At 34.4% G+C, this 14,844-nt stretch overlaps 1 protein-coding gene across 1 annotated transcript in view; it reads right to left on the bottom strand.

Moving 5' to 3' along the window:
- Positions 1–14,844, bottom strand: part of TRIP11 (thyroid hormone receptor interactor 11) — a 73,252-nt gene that overhangs the window by 47,140 nt on the left and 11,268 nt on the right. Inside the window, exons 3-7 of the mRNA XM_074235421.1 lie at positions 13,403–13,513; positions 6,984–7,259; positions 5,339–5,407; positions 3,796–3,961; positions 745–1,083 (exon numbers count right to left, since the gene is read on the bottom strand). Coding sequence (XP_074091522.1) covers positions 745–1,083; positions 3,796–3,961; positions 5,339–5,407; positions 6,984–7,259; positions 13,403–13,513 — 961 coding nt within the window. The remainder of the gene's footprint in view (positions 1–744; positions 1,084–3,795; positions 3,962–5,338; positions 5,408–6,983; positions 7,260–13,402; positions 13,514–14,844) is intronic.

Genomic DNA, 14,844 nt, shown 5'->3' on the forward strand with positions numbered 1-14,844 from the left:
TATGGTGACCTTGGGTAAGCCACTTAACCCCTCTGCCTTGCAAAAACAAAACCAAAAAAAAAAAAAAAGAAAGAAACAGTATTTCAATGTGGTATATATTATTTAAAAATTATAAATCTTAATAAAATGGATTCTCTCTTCTCCCATATGCACAAAAGGAAATTGTGATCTGCTGGACATAAGAAATCATAGAAATGGAAAACCCCTTTTCTTGTCATTTAGACACATAGACACAAGACTACTACAAGGTACAATTCAGTTAGACTAAAGGCAAAACTATATTCGCTAAGTGGATTGCCTATAAAATCATTAGGTGTAAGATAGATTCATTAAACAACCAATTTATATAAAAGAAATATTATTTCATCAGCTTTCTGCAGTAGTATTAGAAGATACAAAAATTTCTCAGGTTATCATCTATATGCCCTCCTATATCATAAGTCATACCCATATGGAAACTAGAAAGGAAAAAAAGAGATATGGAATTTGGATACTACTCAGCCTTAAAATTTACTTGAGAAATGTCATTCACAGTATAATGATAAATAACAATGAATAAAACAGTTCTAATCATATTTTCTCATCATTTTAAGTTCAGAGGATTTCAACTGTGGTTTTTATGCCACGAATAATTAATTTTCTTATGAGAAATACTGTATAATGAGGTAATTTATTAATATATTCAAAACTTTCAAGCACTTATGTGCTAAGATTTGTAATAATCTGAAATTCAAAAACTTATACCAGACAATGCTTGATGTAGTCTCAACAGCTCCTCTCTGACAGACATATTATCGGGGAGAAGTCTTTCTTCTTCTGTTTTAACATACTGACTGACTTCCACTTTCAGTCTTTCACATTCTTGCATTATTTGGCTTTTTTCCACATTTAAAAGTTCTTGTACTTTTTTCAAAGTTTCTTTGTCATTTTCTATCAGAGACAATTTTTGGTCTTTATCTTTTATTTCAACCTGAAGTTCTTGTATTTTCTTCAGTGATTCAGTTTTTTCAGTTTGTAGAAGATGAATAGTATTTTGCATTTCATGAACTTTAGAATGATCAGTAAGACCAATCTCAGAGTCATCTAGAAGCAAAAATAAAAATTGAGGACTGAAAGCTCATTGAAATAAATAAAGCTATGAAAATTATTTAAGATGCTTACTAGATTTCAATGAAAACTCAAAATCTTTAAGAGTTTAAATTGAAAGGTTCATATTTAATTTACCAAACTAAACTAAGTCTACCACTTAGAAGTCACTGAGCCTCCTCCTCACACCCATCAGACTGACAAAGATTATAAAAAAAGGAAAATGATCATTAATGCAGGAAATGGGAGAAACAGGAGCAACAAATGCATTGTTGGTAAGCTGAATTGGTACAGTCATTCTAGAAAGCAATTTGGAACTGAATCTAAAAATAATTACTTAACTGCATATCCTTTGACAAAGAGAAACAACTTGAGCTTGTATTCCAGAGATCAAAAAAAGAGGGGAAGGGTAGAAGGATGTATATATATATACAAAAATATCAGAACGGCACTTTTTTGTTGCAGCAAAGAACTGGGAGCTAAGGGAGTGAATATCTATTGGGAAATGACTAAAATAAAAATTAATGTAATGGAATTATTATTGTACCTTAGGAAATGACAAAAGAATCTCAAATTCAGAAAAACTTAGAACTAGTACAAAGTCAGCTGAACTAGGAGACAGTTATACTATTACTACAGCATTAAAGAGAATCAATTCTGAAAGTCTTAAAAACTGTTCGTTACCACAATCAAGTATGACTCTAAAGCAGGTTTGTTCAACCCACAACCCACTGGCCTCAGTCTATTCATGTAGTATTACTACATTTTATTATTATTATTATTATACTCATTGCTAATATGAGTTACAATGTAATATTAAATAAATATTAAATTCTATATGTGGCCTTTAACAAGCTTTTGTGGTGATGGAGTCCCAATAGAGCTAAAAGTTTGGACATCCATGAAGAGGATCAAAACAGAACATGCTTCCTGTCTTAGTAAGGAGATGATGGACTCCCAGCAAAGATGTTTTCAGTAATGGCCAATGTTTGGATTTGCATTACTTGCCTAGACTTATTTATCACAATGGAGGGTTACTTTATTTACTGTGGGGGAAGGAAATGGGGGTGGGGGGAGGGAGAGAAAGCAGCAGATAATGACAGCAAAGCAGGAAAAAAGAAGATAATAGCATTAGTCAGGCATTTTTAAAAAGTGAGTAAAAAAGAACAAAAGGATATCCAGGAGAAAATACAGATAAGTACAGCAGTTTTGGAAATGATATGTTGAATAGACTATGTATCAGAAATTCACAATTGCATGCACAATCTTTCACTTTTTTCTGTTCTTTGTATGTGGAAATACTCTTTCATCAAGTTCAAAATAAAAAAAGTTTATTTTTAAAAGCACAAAAGTTTTTTCAAAGTCACTGGCTGAAATACTTGCTAAAAAGTATGTATACTTGAGTTGGAATTAAAATAAAATAAAATTAGGTTCCATTATTTTTAAAGTGGTACCACTTAAATAGTAAATAGGTGGTGTAGTGGATAGAGCACCAGCCTGAAGACAGGAGGACCTAAGTCCAAATTCAACCTCAAAAAAAACCATGATATTTACTACTTGTGTGACCTTGGACAAGTCACTTAACCCCCTGTCTCACCAAAAAAAAAAAATTTTTCTCACCAAGATAATGCAATGGAAATTTACAACTGCAATCTATTTACCACTTAAGGGAAAAGTTTAGCTTAACTACAGGGAAGTTGTAAAACACAATTCTGATTCAGGGACTGGTTATATTGCAAGACCTTTAAGGTAGTTTCAAATTTTGAAATTTTATATGCCAGTAGGTTATGAGAGATAAAAATTTTGATAGCCAGATTACCTTTGCTGCAAACTTTTGGGTAGCTTGTTCAGGGTCATTACTATACAATGTCCAGACTACACTTTCATGAAATTGAAGTCCAACTTCCTAACCTGAAAACCAGTTCTCTAAAAGGAATCGTAGCTTTGCAAACAAATCTTTGGAAGCTACACTTTGGCTCCTTGATCTGGTGCTCCAGGAGTTAGCATTATCTGAAAAAAAGTACTAGCAAAAAAAAAAAAAGACTAAGAAGGTATGGAAAATGATAATATGTGAACACTACTATCAATTTTACTTTGAAGAGACAGCAGTTGCTAAACATTTTGATGCGAAAACTGTCTCCAAGAAAAAGATCAACTACTACTTTCTTGTATATATAAGACTAATTCCTATTAACAAACTAATAAAAATATAAGAGGTCAGTTTCTGATTAAAAAAATTGGTATAAATTGAGTACTTTAGAGCTATAACTAATAATTCTTGCTAGTTAACTCTTAGTAGAAGAACAAGAGTAATAATCATAAAACAAAGAGAAATGGTGTTGGCAAAAGTTAATATAATTAATAAAGTTATATATTATGTTACAATATATAATTAATATATCATAATATAATATAATATGTCATTAAAACCTATAGTAGAATTACTATAAATTAACTCTAAGATTAGCTCATTTATACTAGCCATTTGTTACTAGTAAATGAAATTATTACTAGGAAAAACAAAATAGGGATCATAGTGGCCTGTCACTGAATTCTTCACAGGTGCAAGTGCCACTAAACAAACCAACTAAATTTCAGCAACCTCTGTCACATTATATATGCTGATCCTCTGTCAATGATTCCCTGATAACAATAAAACATTCACACAATTTATCAGTTACAAACTATAATGAAGACAAAACTAAACACCTCGATGTAATAGATTTTCAAGTTCTTCAATTCTTTCTTCATATTCACCCAATTCTTCTCTATGTCTACGACTTATCTCTCCTAGTTTTTGACGATGTGCATCTTGTAATACTGACAGTTCATGTTGATGATCATCAATTTCCTGACTTAATTTCTGTTTAAGTTCCTAGAAAAAAAAATCCCTTTAAGTTCAATAAGTAAAAGGAATATAAATCAGTTACTGTTGTCAACTTTAAATTATTATATTAAGACAGACTAAATATTTTAAGGTCAATAGAAATTTTAACTCAGAATCTAAATTTAAAGCAATATGAAATCATTCTTCCTCTCCACTCAAGCCTTCAAAAATAGAAGTTTCTATATTTTCTTATATTATCCATGTTTAATGGAATAAGAATAAACTCAAAAAAAACCTCAAAGTCAACAGAGAATAAAAATAAGCAAAAATAAGCAGCACATAAAAGTTCTTAAAAATCACTTTGACTGACATTTCATAACTTTTTTGTAGTCATTTATATTTTTGGGTGTACTTGGTGGAGGTTTATAAAATAGTCCTGGGGACTATCAAGCTACTCTAAAAGCAAGTTTATTTACAAAAGGAAGAGTCAAAGTTTTTTTTTATTGCTAAAATAATCCCCCAAATGTTATCCCATATATATATATGTAACTGATTATATAAACATTTATGCTCAGTAACAAGCACCCAGAAGTAATTCATATCATAAAGACAATTATCTTTACATACATATTTACATACAAGTAAACACAAATACACACACAAATTAGAAGAATTCTACTTCTGGGCAAATTGACTAATTTCTCTGAATAACATAATAAATTATAACACTGAAGTAGTCAACATTTCCTAACCTGAATAGCAATAATACTGCATCAACTTCTGTGATATTGGAATTATTGTTTAATAAAGATAAACCATATAACACTGATCAAAATATATAGCCTTACAAACTTATTTCTCAGTGAAAGAAAATTACTTATATTTCTTTAGTGCTTTAAGAATTAAAAAGTATTTACAACTCTATGATTTAGAAATAAATGTATTATGTCCTCATATGCTCTCTTAGAAATCTAGAACTTGAAAGCAAAGTTACTTATCAGTATCACACAAATATCAAAGCTAGAGCTCAAACCTAGGGCTTTCCAAACCATGTTCAATGTTCATTCCACTGCAAAGTTTGACTCACTAAAGAAATATATTCATTAGAAGAACACATTTCACATATACATATCATGTTGTACATGTGTCTATATTTTACATATACATATATAAACAAACATGTACAGAATAAAAGTAAAAAAGCAAAAAAATAAATAAACGTAAAAACAGTAAATAAAAGTAAAGAAGAGTTGTCTTTTTATGAACCTTAAATAGGGAGCAGAGATGGTATGAAACACAGATAGGAGACAAGGGAGCATTACAGTAACAGAACTAATTATCATTAACTACTTTACATTAGAAGTACAATTTAAAAGAAATTGCATTATACATTACGGTAGTTAATTTACAAGCACACTGTCTTACCTTGATAGTATTCTGTAGTTTATACATTTCACTCTGATCAGAGTTATTTGTTCCTTGTGCTTTGGAAGACTAAATTAAAAAAAATAAAGAAAACATTTTTCTACCCTTATACATTAATAAAAAGTTAAAAAACTATTTATTTAAAAACTTAATCCCACCAAAATTTTTTCAAGAACAAGTAGAAAACATCATAATAACATAATTATTCAAAATATTAGAGAAACTGTTCTTTGTCTAGACATATATCCACATATGACTCATATGTTTCTTGACTCATAAAAATACTTTCATGGTTTCTAAAAGAGAGCTTCCAGAAGATAACATAAAATTCTTCAGTAAACAAATAGCTTTGATTATATCCAGAATGCATTGTGCATTATGGTAGTTATTAAAAAGAATACAAAAGAATTACAAGATACAATCTCTATCTTAGAAGTTCATATGTTAGTAGAGGAAACAAGATTTCAATAAAGATGAAAGCTAAGGAGAGAAACTGAAGGTGTTACTATTTTCTTGATGGATAAGATTTGAAACTGAAATTGAAATGTGGCAGTTAAAGGTTAATGCCAAATGTAGTAATGTTAACACCAGTCAAACTAAGTAAAAGGTACTGCATAATTTTTTTTTTCAAATAAAGGATTTCTTGTTCTATAACTAAAAATTCCTTTGGCTCCAAGAATGAATGAATGACACCACAAACTAAATTTTAGTTATTCTCTTTTTATTTAAGGCATTAAATCTCTCATTAATCTTTATCACCATTTAGTATTTACAGTACTCAAAGATCTTGTATATTTGTCAAAACATAGAGAAGCAATCCCTAAACTTCAAAATTCTAAGGAAATGAGTGGGACAAAGAGATTGACCTTTTGTATGGTTTGTTTTTGAGGATCACTAGACTCTTTAATGTGTTTTTAAAGAAAGCATAAATTATAGGGATATTGATCATAGATATGCATCCTTATTTTAACATAATTGGAAGAGGTTCCATCTTCATATGACTGGACTACAATATCAAAAGATAAATAAATGAATATTCTAAACTTAGACATTTTGGTTTCTACAACAGTAAAATTAATTCAAATGAGAAATAACCAAATTTTTCTATGTCTAACACTTCAAAAACTAAATAATAATTTACAAATTATGCTCTGCTGACCCTCACAGGCAAATAGGTTCCTTAGGGAAAAGTGTGGTCAAGATAGTGATACTGTCAGCTCTATTAACTTAGGTGCCACACTGTACCAGGAATTAAATAATAAGACATGAAAAATAATACAGAAGGAACTCAAATCCTGCAAAAATTATAATATAGTAACAGTTTTTTAATCTTGCAAATAACTATTTTATTCTTTTTTCTTTTCTTGAAGGAGGTTCTAGACTTGTGACTTCATTGGTACAGGGAATGTGCGGCAAGAAAAAAATCCTATTATTATAGATCTGAAAATGCTCTGCAAAAGTTTCAGAGAGTTGCCTAGGACACTGAGAGGTTAAGCAACATGTCCAGAGTAACACAGATAGTACTTTTCAGAGGCAAAACTTTGATACAGATCTTCCTGATTTTAAGACTTGCTTTCTATCAATTACTCATGTTGTTTTTCACTATTTCAATTCCTACTGATAAAAAAAAAAATATGAATTTAACCTGAGCAATATGTCTCCAATGGCCAACTTCAGATTCAAGTCTTGAAACTTCATTTGACAATCTGTTTATTTCTTGTTGTGACCAAATTATATCCCCAATGTCCATGTCATCTCCATAGAAAGCTGAAACATCATGACTAATTCCAGAAACAAAGGAAGCTGAAGTTGTTGAAGGTAAGCTGCCAACTTCCAAATGTGCTGACTGAGCAGCTGTCTGCAACTTCTGCAACTGATCCTGTAGTGCATTCTGCCTTGCTTTTAGATGGCTGACTTCCACCTACATATTTAAAATGTATATTTTAGCAAAGAAAAATGATATTATAAGGATTACAATAGGTAACAGTAAAATTACTTAAGGTCCAAAATTTGTACAGTATATTAATGAATACCCAGTCACCTGGAGCCTCTTAAACTAAGAGATTTCCCTAATTAATAAAGCAATCCAATATGATGTTCATAAAACTTAATATTTTAAATACATGTTGGTTTAATTTACATACTAAAACTGCAACAATGAATATTCTCAATTAGTTATGAATTTTCAGTATACCAGTATAGAAAAACAGAGTCAGAAAGATAATGGGTAAGAGGGGCGGAGCCAAGATGGTGACAAGAGAGCAACATCTCTTAGAAGCTCTCCATAAAACTTCTATACTAAGGACTCTAACTAAACTTTCAAGAGACAGAACCCACAGAGGGACTCAGGGAGGCAGTTCTCCTACTCAAGGGGTGGGAGGGACAGCTCACTTCAGCCTCCCAGAGGCAGCCCCAGGGCACTGGCTCAAAGCTGTAGGGGAGTCTCCTGAGCTATGCCCCAGGAAGCACCAGGCACAAATTGGGGGAACGGCGGGGGGACCTCTGCCAGAGGGAACATGTGAAACCCAGTCCTCAGGGCACACAGCCAGTGGTCTTTCAGCAGCCCAGGAAACAGAAGCAGGCGAAGCCCATAAGCAGGAACCCCCAAGGCATGAGCCCATTGAACCTAGGGAGGGGAGTAAAGAGAGAGACTGCAGAGCTCTGCCCCTAGAACAGGACTCTGGGGCTCTGTTTACAGTCAAGGCCCCCCATAGAACAGCAGGGCCCCCCCCACCTCAGCCCTGTGGCAGAGTGGGGTTGCATATGGTCATTCACAGACCAGGAGGGAAGACAGAGCCTCACACACTGAGACGCTTCTGGGAGTGTCCCAAAAGTTCAGGAAGCACCCCCCAAAAACAGGCTCAGGCTGGGAAAATGAGCAAGCAGAGAAAAAAGAGGAACACCATTGAGAAATATTTTGCATATGAGCCCAAGAAGAATCAAAATACTCAGTCTGAAGATGAGGAAGCACAAGCTCCTGCATTGAAAGACTCCAAGAAAAACAGAAATTGGGCTCAGGCTATGACAGAGCTCAAAAAAGAATTTGAAAATAAAATGAGGGAGTTAGAAGAAAAACTGGGAAAAGAAAGGGGAGAGAGATGCAGGAAAAACATGAAAATGAAGTCAGCAACCTAGTCAAGGAAATCCAAAAGAATGCCAAAGAAAATAGCATGCTAAAAACCAGCTTAGGTCAAATGGATAAAACAGTTCAAAAAGTAATTGAGGAGAAGAATGCTTTAAAAAGCAAAATTGGCCAGATGGAAAAAGAGATAAGAAAACTCTCTGAGGAGAATAAATCCTTTAGACAAAGAATGGAATTCAGGGAGATTGATGAATTTACGAGAAACCAGGATTTATTACTTCAAAACCAAAAAAATGAAAAATTAGAAAAAATGTGAAACATCTCATTGAAAAAACAACTGATATGGAAAACAGACTTAGAAAGGATAATCTAAAAATTGTTGGAATACCTGAAAGTCAGGAAAAGAGCCTTGACATCATTTTCAAAGAATTACTACAGGAAAATTGCCCTGTTATTCTAGAAGCAGAGGGCAAAATAGAAATGGAGAGAATCCACCGATCCCCCCCCCCCAAGAAAGAGATCCCAAAAAACCAACCCCTAGGAATATTATAGCCAAGTTCCAGAACTCCCAAGTCAAAGAGAAAATATTACAAGCAGCCAGAAGGACACAGTTCAAATATCGTGGAGCTGCAGTCAGGATCACACAGGACTTAGCAGCAACTACATTGGAAGCTCATAGGGCTTGGAATAGAATATACCGAAAGGCAAAAGAGCTTAGAATGCAACCAAGAATCAACTACCCAGCAAGGCTGAATGTCCTCTTCCAGGGAAAAAGATGGACTTTCAATGAACCAGGGGAATTAGAAATGTTCCTGTTGGAATGGCCAGAGCTGAACAGAAGGTTTGATCTTCAGATACAGGACTTGGGTGAAGCATAGAGATTGGAGGAGAAGGGGAAAATATGAGGGACTTAATGATGATGAACTGCATGTATTCCTGCATAGAAAAATGACACTGACAATACTCATATGAACCTTCTCAGTTAATAGAGCAGGTAGAGGAGCTTTTATAGTTGAAGTACAGGAGAAAGCTGAATTTGAAGATAAAATATGGTGTAAAAAATGGAGTCAATAGAAAAAAAGGGAAATGTAATGGGAGAAAGGAAAAGAAGAGGGGGAATAGGCCAAGATATCTCATATAAGTTTTTTCTTTATTACAATGAGCTATTGCAATGATATGGAAGGGGGGAAGGCAAGGGGGAATGAGGGACTCTTCGTTCTCATCAGAGGTGGCTAGGAGAGGAAACAGCATATATACTCAATGGGGTATAGGCATCTGGAGTAAGAAGTGGGGGGGACAGGGGGAAGGGGGGGATGTGAGTGATGGAAGAGAGGATGGACCATGGGGGGAGAATGGTCAGATATAACACATTTTCCTTTTTACTTCTTGCAAGGGACTGGGATTGGATGGCCTGTCCAGGACTATAGGGCCAGGTGGATGCTGGGACTATGGGGTGGTGTGGGGGCTCGGGGCCTCTTGGCCCCAGGACCAGGGATCTGTCTGCTGCGCCACTCAGCTACCCTACAGCAGAGATAGAGTGAAAGGAGAGAGAAAATATAGTACATGGTAGTGGAGAAATAATAAAAGTAGGGAGTTGTGATCAGCAATGGCAATGGTGGAAAACTATGGAAGTAACTTTTGCCATGGACTTACCATAAAGAATGTGATCCACCCGCGACAGAGTTGTTGGTGTTGGAACAAAGACTGAAGCACATTTTTTATTATTATTATTATTTGGGGTGGGGATGCAAGGCAAATGGGGCTGTGTGGCCTGCTGGAGCCACATAGTAGGGTGATCTTTGGGTGTCTGAGGCCAGATTTGGACCCGGGTACTCCTGGCTCAAGGGCCAATGCTCTGTCCACCACCCATCCACCCCTACTATTATTACTATTTTATTTTGGGTCTATTTTTTTCTTTTTTTGGTTTTTGCAGGGCAGTGGGGTTGGGGTGGCTTGCATGTCACATGGCTGGGTGATTGTTTGGGGTGTATGGGGTCGGATATGGGCTCGGATGCTCCTGGCTCTAGGGCTGGGGCTCCATCCACTGCGCCACCTGGCCATACCTACAATTGTTACTATTATTTTTTTAATTTTAATGTTTTCTCTCCCCCCTTTACTTTATTGCTCAAGCAAGTCTATATTTTATGGGAGGAGGGGGTATTCTGTTTACTCTTAAACAACAATATTTTATTAATGCATAAAAAAATTATTTGTACAAAAAAAAAGAATAAATATTTTAAAAAAATAATGGGTAAGCTAAGTCTGTTACTATATATGTTAACTAAAGCAACACAATCCAGCTCCATTAATTGAGTTATTTCAAATAGCCAACAAATACAAATATATTTAAATATGATTGTATTATATAAATACACTATCTCTCTCTGTGTATCTCACTCACATACCCACCCCCTCTCTCACCTTCCTAAAACACACACACACACAGACACACCCCTTTCATAAAATTTGCCATAAAAGTCATGTTTACTTATTGTTTCCTTCATTTCATTTTTCTTAAGAGAAATAGAATTGTAGATGTATGGAATATTCTACATATATTTCAACAAGCTAATTTCTGTTTGTAGCTACTCCTTAATGGAAACTTAGTTACTATGAGTTAACTCACATTTCCAAAATAATATAATTTACAACTTTTGGGGATAACATGAATACAAAGTTAAGAGCAAAAATAGATGATCAAGAGAAAACTTAAACCAAAAGAACACTGAAAATATTCAAATATTATTTTCTCTCCCAACAAGGCAATGGAATACATAGCACAGCTCTAAGCATGTACACAATACATAAAGTCCTTTATAGAAATTATTTAGTAGAAACACAGGAAGCTATATAGTTGCAATTGCAAAGATTTTTTTTTGCCACAAAGAAACATTTATGTATCCAAGAAAGAAAAAAATAATACTATAGAATAAATGAACTTTTAAAAGTTTTATATTTATTCTAATGTGGCATATTTATTTTTAATCATAGAATGTCTATGTCTAAATGAGCTAAAAAGGAAAATAACCACAGAATCAATCTCTTCCATATCTCTCTCAAAAACCCCTTAACTCCATAGAAAATCTGACACATGATAAACAAATCATAAAACACATAGCTAGCTAAAAAGATGTCTCAATTCTTGTACTTACTGAGAATCTATGAACTGTGGAGAGTACCATCATCCTCCCAGTCAACCAGGATCACAAACCTTAGTATCATCTTCAACTTCTTACTCTCACTTTCTCCATATATCAAATCTCTTGCCAAATCCTATCATCTCTACCTCCACAATTTATCTCACATGCATCCCTTTCTCTCCATTCACCTACCTACCACTCTAGATTAAGCCCTTATCACCTTTTACCTAGACAACAGGAGCCTTCTACTTACTCTCTTTACTTCAAGATTCTACCCTCTCCAATCTATTCATTCAGTTGAAAAGATTAATTTTTTCTAAAGCATAGTGAAGTCTTCTCTTAGTTGCTTAAAACTCTTCACAACTTAAGCCCTACCTATATTTTCAGTCTTCTTAAGAGCTTACTTCCCCTATCCCTTGTTTCACACACTAATATCCATCTAAGCCAGTGGGACTTCCTGTGGAATACAACACTTTCTTTAACACTCAGCCCAAATCCTGCCTTCTGCAAAACTACTTTATCAGGCTTCCCAGCTCCTTATGTCTTCCCCTTTCAGATGATTTTCAAATATTCTGTATAGATTTTGTGTGTATCTAATTATTTATACATTTGCTCCCTCATTGGAATGTAAGCTCCATGAGGTAAGAGACTGGGCTTTTTGCCTTTCTTTGTATTCCCAGTATATAACACTGTGCTTGATACATGTTAAACACTTAATAAATGTTTTCCTGACTTATGTAAAATATAATAATTCATTCTATTTTCTGCTATAATTATTGGTAATTATTAAATGGATTTGGAGCACTTAAAAAACTGAAGAATTATAGAATTTTGTAACATTAGAAAAAGTCTTAGAGATTGTCTAAAACCCCCCAATCTAAAAAATGACAAAACTTTCAGCAACTTGTTCAAGGTCACCCAGTTAAACAGTAGCTTGGAGTGGGGATGGGGGGGGGATGAAGGGGGGAAACAGAAGGGAAAGCAGGGAGAGACTAGTTTGTCTGCCTGTTAAGCATTCTATCTCTAAGAAGGATTTTACCAATTTGAGGTTTCCTGGATGAGATTTGCATCTCACTGGCACAGGAAGCAATGCAATGAGAATTTGATCTATAGCTTAGAGTATTGAAGAATTTCCTAGGCAATGAGAGGTCAAGTAACTTGTGTAGGGTCACAAGTTAGTATGCATTTTAAAGGCAAGTCTTAAACCCAAATATCCCTGATTCTGAGGCCAGCTCTCTGTACAATGTATAGCACTCCCTGAAGTTTAAAGCTCTAAACAAACAAAAAAGTTAAATAAAATAATTTTGATTATATTTGTTTAGTACAATTATAACTCTTCTTGAAAGGCAGATCCTGAATTATTAATATCATGACCTGAAATGAATAGAATCAAAGAAACAGAAAGAGCTAGAGAAAATTATGGTTTAAGAATTTTTCTAGTTCAACTCTCTCATTTCAACTAACCTGCTCAAAGGCATATAATTTAATATCCCAAAATAGATCTGGGGGTGGCTAGGTGGCATAATGGATAAAGCACTGGCCTTGGAGTCAGGAGTCCCTGAGTTCAAATCCGGCCTCAGACACTTAATAATTACCTAGCTGTGTGGCCTTGGGCAAGCCACTTAACCCCATTTGCCTTGCAAAAAAAAACAAAAAAAAAAACAACCCAAAATAGATCTGGTTGAATTAATAATCTAAATTTTATAATGTAAATGTAATATGTAATATATATATATATATATATACACACACACACATATAATGACAATTATCTCACACCATATGTAATTAAGCACGAAATGAAATTTACAAAAGTATAAGATGAAATCTTCCTTTACCTACCTCTTTCTGTTGAAGTTGATTTCTATAATCTGCAGATTGCTGTTTTATTTGAAGCTCTGCTGCTTCATGCTTCTCTTCCAGATCAGTACAAAGCTTCTTAAGTCTCTCATTCTACAGGGGAGGAAAATAGTAATTTTTTTTATTGATTTTTATTAAAGATATTATTTGAGTTTTACAAATTTCACCCAAATCTTACTTCCCACCCCCCACAGAAAGCAATCTGTCAGTCTTTTCTTTGTTTCCATATTGTACCTTGATCCAAATTGATTGTGATGAGAGAGAAAAATCATATCCTCAGAGAAGAGACAAGAATTCTAAGAGTTAACAAGATCAGACAATAAGATATCTGTTTTTTTCTAAATTAAAGGGAATAGTCCTTGAACTTTGTTCAAACTCCACAGCTCCTTAACTGGATACAGATGGCACTCTCCTTTGCAGACAGCCCAAAATTGCTCCCCATTGTTGCACTGATGGAATGAGGAAGTCCTTCAAGGTTGAACATCACTCCCATGTTGCTGCTAGGGTATACAGTGTTTTTCTGGTTCTGCTCATCTCACTCAGCATCAGTTCATGCAAATCCCTCCAGGCTTCCCTGAAATCCCGTCCCTCCTGGTTTCTAATAGAACAATAGTATTCCATGACATACATTTACCACACTTTGCTAAGCCATTCCCCAATTGAAGGACATTTACTTGATTTCCAATTCTTTGCCACCACAAACAGGGCTGCTATAAATATTTTTGTACAAGTAATGTTTTTACCCTTTTTCTTCATCTCTTCAGGATATAGACCCAGTAGTGGTATTGCTGGGTCAAAGGGTATGCACATTTTTGTTGCCCTTTGGGCATAGTTCCAAATAGCTCTCCAGAAGGGCTGGATGAGTTCACAGCTCCACCAACAGTGTAATAGTGTCCCAGATTTCCCACAACCCTTCCAACAATGATCATTATCCTTTCTGGTCATATTGGCCAATCTAAGAGGTGTGAGGTGGTACCTCAGAGAAGCTTTAATTTGCATTTCTCTAATAATTAAGGATTTAGAGCATTTTTTCATATGGCTATGAATTGCTTTGATCTCCTCATCTGTAAATTGGCTTTGCATATCTTTGACCATTTGTCAATTGGGGAATGGCTTTTTGTTTTAAAAATATGACTCAGTTCTCTGTATATTTTAGAATGTCAGAATCATTAGTTGTAGAGATTGTTTCCCAATTTACTACATTTCTTTTGATCTTGGTTACAGTGGTTTTATCTGTGCAAAAGCTTTTTAATTTAATGTAATCGAAATCATCTAATTGGTTTTTGGTGATGTTCTCCAACTCTTCCTTAGTCATAAACTGCTCCCCTTTCCATAGATCTGACAGGTAAACTAGTCCTTGATCTTCTAATTTGCTTATAGTATTGTTTTTTTATGTCTAAGTCCTGTAGCCAGAAAATGATAAT

Source organism: Macrotis lagotis, chromosome 4, assembly GCF_037893015.1.
Source record: "Macrotis lagotis isolate mMagLag1 chromosome 4, bilby.v1.9.chrom.fasta, whole genome shotgun sequence".
Lineage (NCBI taxonomy): Eukaryota > Metazoa > Chordata > Mammalia > Peramelemorphia > Peramelidae > Macrotis > Macrotis lagotis.